The 6,793-nt window shown below is 45.9% G+C and overlaps 1 protein-coding gene across 1 annotated transcript in view; it reads left to right on the top strand.

Moving 5' to 3' along the window:
• The first annotated feature begins 345 nt into the window (after nt 1–345).
• LOC311220850 (protein mono-ADP-ribosyltransferase PARP12-like) overlaps nt 346–6,793 on the top strand; it is a 16,181-nt gene continuing 9,733 nt past the window's right edge. Inside the window, exons 1-7 of the mRNA XM_084304493.1 lie at nt 346–778; nt 1,630–1,765; nt 2,816–3,110; nt 4,022–4,120; nt 5,140–5,237; nt 5,635–5,840; nt 6,543–6,738. Coding sequence (XP_084160619.1) covers nt 438–778; nt 1,630–1,765; nt 2,816–3,110; nt 4,022–4,120; nt 5,140–5,237; nt 5,635–5,840; nt 6,543–6,738 — 1,371 coding nt within the window. The 5' untranslated portion in view covers nt 346–437. The remainder of the gene's footprint in view (nt 779–1,629; nt 1,766–2,815; nt 3,111–4,021; nt 4,121–5,139; nt 5,238–5,634; nt 5,841–6,542; nt 6,739–6,793) is intronic.

Here is a 6,793-nt window from a genome sequence, read left to right as displayed (position 1 = left end):
TTTAACTGAGCGCAGCACGAGGCTGCCCCTCGCAAAGCATCCTTAGAAACCTGGCACAGGTCAGAAACCTTGCTGAGAGGCTTTCCTGGCGCCTAATGGCGGTCGACCTCACAGGCCAGCCTTTCTTTCTGCGACCAGAGCGGGCAGGGAGAGTTGTTTGAGGCCTCCTGGGGCTCTCACCCCACACCTGCCACCCCTTTTTGAGGGATGGCTCCCCAGGCCCGGCGGCAGGAGGGCGGCGCAGGGCGCACCCCCACCCCGTCAGGCGGCACGGGGAAGCCGGCCCCGGGGCGGGCACGGCCGCGCTCCGCTTTCGTTTTCGTTTCCTCGGGCGGGGTGGAGCGGCCCGGGGAAGAGCCGCTCGAGGCCGGCCAGGCCGATTGGGACCGGGACCGGGACCAGAACCAAAACTGGGACCGGGACCGGGACCGGGGGTGATGCCTCTGCTGTCCCCAGCCATGGCGTTGTCCGCCCAGGCGCTGCGGGTGCTGTGCGCCAGCGGCGGCAGCCTGGAGCTGAGCGAGCTCCGGCAGCAGCTGCCGGGCCGGCCCAGGGCCGAGCTGCTGGAGCCGGTGCTGCGGGACACGGAGCGCTTCACCCTGCTGCGGCGGCCCGCCGAGGAGGCGGCGGACACGGAGGAGGAGGAGGTGGTGGTGGTGGTGGCCACCAGCGCCCTGCGCCTGTGCCCGGAGCACGGCGCGGGCTGCCAGGGGCGCTGCGGGCGGCTGCACCTCTGCAAGTACCACCTGAAGGGGCTCTGCCGCAACCAGCAGGCCAGGTGAGGCAGCGGGGTGCCGGGGGGGGGGGGGGGGGGGGACTGCGGGGAGAGGCGTTTTGAGGATAAAAGTGTGGTGTTTTTGTTTTTCACAAGCCCTGGGCGTGCGGCTGCGTTGGGCGGGGGTGGTCGGGGCTTTGGGCCCGGCCGGGGGTCCCTGGGTGAGATGAGAGGGGCCCTGCGCTAGCTGTGCCCTCCCGGCACGGAGAGGCCTCGGTAAAACCCTTCCTTGCATTCCCCTGCCGGCCGAGGTACTTGAAGTGCTCTTGTTTTGTCTTTTTCAAGGCAGGCAGGAGAGGTTTCAGACTTGTTTGGGTTGCAACACTTCCTTTCCAGCCCACCGTCCTATCTGGAGCCTCTGCCACTTCCCTGTAGGGCTAGGGTGAAAGCGCTGTTTAACCTCTGCCCCGCAGAGGCTGGCGCCTCCAACAAACCCGAGCGCTTCGCTTCGTGCCCACGGAGCTGAGCAGGGATGCCCTGGGATCCCACAAAGCTGAGCAGGGATGCGCTGGGATCCCACAAAGCTGAGCAGGGATGCCCTGGGATGAGCAGGAGCAAACACTGCCTGGCTTCTCGGGGTTTCCCTGTGCACAGGTCAAACACGCCGATATTGTCAGGCAGTGGTAATGCTGTAACAGCTGTAAATCAGAAGTAGCGTGGTAATTACCCTCAGGGTAATTTCGTAGTCTGCTGTGCAAATCACGTAATTACTTTAGAAGGCAGTGCTGCTGATTTTTTTTCTGGAACTAACTAATCTGATGTGCCTTTAAAGTTGTTTAGTGTAATATAGATGGGGTAGCGCAACTGTGCCAGTACATCACATTCATTTTGCACTTGGCTTTCTTAACGTGTAGGAAGGAGTGCAAGTTTGTTCACGACTTCTTCACCGACCACAATCACCGTGTTTTAAAACGTTATGGATTTGAGAATTTTAGCAGTAATGAACTTCGTCAGCTTCTGCTTCAAAACGATCCCTCCCTCCTTCCTGAGGTGAGCAGTGGTGTGATGGTTCCGTATGCCTGTTTCGGTGACCCTCACAAAGTGGAAGAGGCTCAATGTTAGCTGGAGATGTTAGGCATCAGTTTAGTTAGCATAATCCAAATGTAATACTTTAAATCTCCTGTTCTCTTACACAGGAGGTTGTCCCTGGTTGGCAGCTGAGCAGTCACTCAGCCGCTTGTTCCCTCCCCTTTCCCCTGCTCCCTGCAGGACAGTTTCGAGAAAGTTGAAGTAACAAAAGTGGAAAAATATGAGTGAGGGTCTGGCTAAAGGCAGTTTAGTAAGTGGAGGAAAGAGAGGAAGAGATGAAGTGTTGCATGTTCACCCCTGCTCACAAGCAGAGCAATGCCCAGCCAGTCTCCAAGCAACAAGCACTTTGTAAGAGGACACCCCTCAGTCCCTCTGTTTCTATTGCTTTATGTTGTAAGGTATGGGCCATTCCTTTGGCCACTTTGGTCAGCTATTCCAGCTTTGTCCTTTCCCAGCTTCTTTCCCATCCACAGCCTTCCTGAAGTGTGGGGGGAAGACAAAGTCTTGGCTGTGCAAGCAGTGTTCTGCTACTGATGAACGCTGGTATGTTATCAGCAGTGTTTTGGTCTCGGATCCAAAACAGAGCAGCATACAGGCTGCTGTGAAGAAACTGGAACATGGAAGTTAACTCTATGCCAGCCAGACTCAGGACTGCTTACCACCAAATTTGGGTTGAAAAATTTCACTATTCCTAAACTAGAAAACTGGAGAGTTAGGGTAGTGACAGAATAAAATCTGCTGTCCTACACTTATATGATACAGAGCAAAATACTATTTGCTTGAGAATGTCAATGACACGGCTGTTTTCTGCTGAAAGATCTTTCTGGACATTAGCAGGGAAAAGGAAAAAACTATCAAGTAATCACTTGGAAAACAAGAAGAAAAACTTGTATGTCTTCTAAATGCAAATGTAAAATTTATTGAATTCAAACAGTCTGAATATATGTGCATGTTATACTTGAATCTTTAAGTTCTTTTTTTTTTTTTTTTTTTTTTTTTTCCTTACTCAAGGTCTGCTTGCATTACAACAAAGGTGATGGACCTTATGGATCTTGTACTTTTAAAGAGACCTGCACCAAGCTGCATGCTTGCCAGTACTTTTTGCGGGGACAGTGCAGATTTGGCAGCAGCTGCAAGAGATCCCATGACTTGTTAAAGTCAGAAAGTTACAAGAAACTGAAGAGACAGGGAATAAGCCCAGACATTATTCAGAAACTGCCCTCCATTTATAGGAATATGTATGCCATACAAAATAACAACGGAAGTGTGTATGACATAGAAGATAACAAGTCTTCACCATGCAAAGGTAAATCATATAATCTTTTGAAAGCACCAGAAGAGTCACCATAGTGAATATTCACACAGATGCCATTAAGAAAGAGGAAATTGAATTCCGCGTCCTGATGTATCTTTTAGGATGGACCTTGCACCCAAGTCATTGGCAGCGACTTGTCTTAAATTCAAGTGGAGTGGATTTCAAGGCATGGTTGCCTGAGAAATATAGTCCTTGGATTTTTTGTTAAAAAATAAATAAATTTAAAATGGGGGTTAGAAATCCATAACTGCAACCTGGAGATTGGGAGATATTTGATGTGTTCTTCATGAAAACGCATTAACGAGGGTAGAGAACCATTTGAGAATAGAAGTCGCATTTGTGTGATTATAAACTATTTTCTCATTTTTTTTTCTTTTAAATAGCCATTGCCTAGCACAAGAACTCACAGAGCAGTATCCTAAATGCTTCTCAGAGATACAATATTTTGTTTGCTCTTTTCTTTTGAAGTTCCTTAGAATTGTCAGTTACTATAATTTAACTGGAAAAAAATGGATAACAGAATGGAGAATCCACGTGTGTGTATGTTGATCTCTGCTATTCTCCCTGCAGTTATTGTTTCTTTAGGTGTGCTTTGATTTACAAAAGTATCAAATTATGACACTTTGAATTTTGTAGCTGCCTATGTTGAACAACTGAGTGGAATGCACAGATAAGTCCATCGCAAAATGCAGAGGCACTGGATTCTATTCTTATTTTGTGGTGACTGCTAGCAACTGCATCTGAGGAATTCAGCAGCTATAAGAAAGACAAATTTAGGAAGGGTGGATAAGGGATAGGACTCCTGTGCATATGAGGTTATCAAAGACATCTTTATAGCTACACTTGTAAGACGACTTACTGAAACAAAGTGTATTAATAAGGCTTATAATTTCCCCCTCTAGAGAGAAAACACAGCTCTAGCCAGGAGTCTTCATCTACAAATAATGATGAATCAGAACAGATCTGTTTGTATCATCTGTACAAAAGCTGTGGTTTTAAAGGTAGGTTGTGACTGTAGCAAGTCCAGTCTGTTTGCATTTTCTGAGAAGCTGAAAGTGATAGACGTTTTCCACAGAAAAGGGAAACTTTGAAGCTTATGCTTATATTTAGTTAAATTGCATCGTAATGCTGAGTGCTGGTAAGAAAACGTTTGACTGACCCGATGTACCACACAAAAGAGTTGTTTTGTCTTGCTCTGAAATGTCTAATACTGTCCTGCGTTGGAGATTGGCTGCTTTAGCTGGGTTCACCTAAGGGATTGCTGAAAGATGGGCGTCCTGTTGCCAAATAACTACAAAAGACACTCTGAATTCTGCATTTTCCCTTGTTTTGTCCAGCATTCTTCTGTTGCATCTGTCTGAGCTTGGTATCCCTTTGAAAATGTTCTGACTTGTCCGGAAAAATGCCGCTGTGTGACTTTTTTTGTTGAGATGTCCTTTTGTCATCCTTTTCCTTTTTGATGTTCTTGACTTGTGATAGCTCTGAGGTATTGCACATCTTCTCATACGAACTGTGGCGCAGTCATCTTGACTTTCTGTCGTTATGTTGCCAGTTGCTCTACCATGAAAGCTAACTTAAAGTTCATGCATATGTGTACTGGTGATTTGTTCTTCAGTGCTATTGAGGAATGACTGCATATTGACTTGTTGAGTGATTTCCTGCGATACTGATACTGCAACCACTGTTTCTGTTGCTAGTGGAATAGTTACTGCACTCTTAAGCCTATTGACTTTCTGATGTCTTTAAACGAGCTATCTGCTAACCTGAAACTGAACACTGTTTTTTTAGTAATATCTCTGTGGGACTGGGTGGTTAATCGTACCAAGTTGGGTCAAGTTTTTCTTGATCATGCTGAAAAATTCTGAACTACTGCTTGTAATGATTCCATAGGTGAACACTTGCCATAGCTGTGCATTTGATACTTTCACCAGCTAGGTATACGTGTGTGCCTCAAATGTGGGAGTCTTCCTCAAAGACTTTAAAAGTAACGCATGTCTTATTTTTCATTTTACTTCCATAGACAAGTGTACCAGAACTCATTTTCACTTGCCATATAGATGGCAGGTCTTTGATAATATGGAAGAAATAGAAAAAGAATATTGTGACCCAAAAACATCAGTATAAACTCTTACAAGATTTAATAGCATTTGGAGTTTTGCCCTCTGGACGTGCAATATTGGACCAGGTCCTCAGTGGCTATAAATTGCTGCAATTCTATTGCAGTCATTACAGAACTAGCCTTGTTTGCATTCTTCTGCTGACCTGGCTTCATTGATCTGCTGTTGCTGGAGATATGATCCATTGTGATTTATTCATGCTCAAAGTCTGTATAGGACCCCTTGGATTACCACATGTGGTCTGACTGGGATGGAGTTAAAACTTTCTTCTTAGCAGCTCATACAGAGCTGTGTTTTGGGTTAGTAACTAAAACTACACTCCTGATAGACGAGTGTTTTAGTTCTTGCTGAAGCAGTGATTGCACAGAGTCAAGGTTTTCTCTGTTTGTCCCTCTCAGCCCTCACAAATGAGTTGGGCTGGAGTGGGCAGGAAAGTGGGAGAGGACGTGGCTACGACATCTGACCTGAACTGGCCAAAGGAATATTCTTTCCCAATAATGTCATGCTCAGCCGTAAAAACAGGGCTAGAAGAAGAGGGATTGAGTTTGGGGGTTTCCAAGGCGGCTGCTGTTCAGAGGCTTGCTGCGCAGTCTGTCTGTGGGAGGTGGGAAGCAATTTGCTTTTCTTTGATTTTTTAAAAATCATTAGTTATTTATTATGTTCCCCTTCTTCTCTTTACTTCATAAGCTTCCTTTACCTTGACCCATAAGTTTTCTTGTGTTTGCTCTTCCTCTTTTCTCCCCTCTGTCCTAATGAAGAGGGAAGGTAAGAGAAGGGGGAGTGAGCAAGCCATTCTGTGGGTACCTGGCTGCTGGCCAGGGACAACCTGCCTCAATTATTTTATGGGAATGATCTGACTCTAGTATTTCTCACTCTGAAAAAGTGGATAAATAGTTCCTAATGCTGATGCCATAGGAAATCTTACTCCTCACTAAGGAAAACCTTAGATGAATGATGATTTGTCACATGTAGTTTTGAAAATCCGTCTTTGGTTGAACTTGTCTATACGGTTTGACCCCATGATTAGAAGTAATGTTCTCTTTCACCTCTTGATGTGGAGGATGGAAAAGTAGCATGGGATTTTTTCTACCCTTTACCCACCCTATCCCTATCCCCACCGTGGAATTGCTAGAATACCTTGTATACCTGAAGAGGAAAAAATATGTACAAACACAAGACAGAACTGGTATTGTTGTGGAAACAAGTTTGTATTCTGCTCTTGAGTGATGTTGACTTAATTTGAAGTTTTGTGGCAGGCTTCTGAAACTATGTGAAAAGCTTCACAAACATTTTTTTTTCTTAACAGATCTAGTAACGTGGTTACTGAAAGTGGCTATGGCTTGTCCTGCATCTCATTTCCGAATATGTACTGTGGCTTTGGAAAGGTTAGACGTCTTTCTACAGCCTCCTCTGTGACCAGACCCCCTCACTTCATTCTTACAACAGAATGGATCTGGTATTGGAAAGATGAATATGGTGTGTGGAAGGAGTATGGAAAGAAAGTAAGTGTGGAGAGCTGGGGAGAATCTCAGCTCTATACTAAGAATGCAGAATTAC

This window comes from Netta rufina, assembly GCF_964035555.1.
Source record: "Netta rufina genome assembly, chromosome: 1".
Classification (NCBI taxonomy): domain Eukaryota; kingdom Metazoa; phylum Chordata; class Aves; order Anseriformes; family Anatidae; genus Netta; species Netta rufina.
The sequence above is the reverse complement of the archived record's forward strand: the minus strand, read 5'-3'. Positions and strand labels throughout refer to the sequence as shown.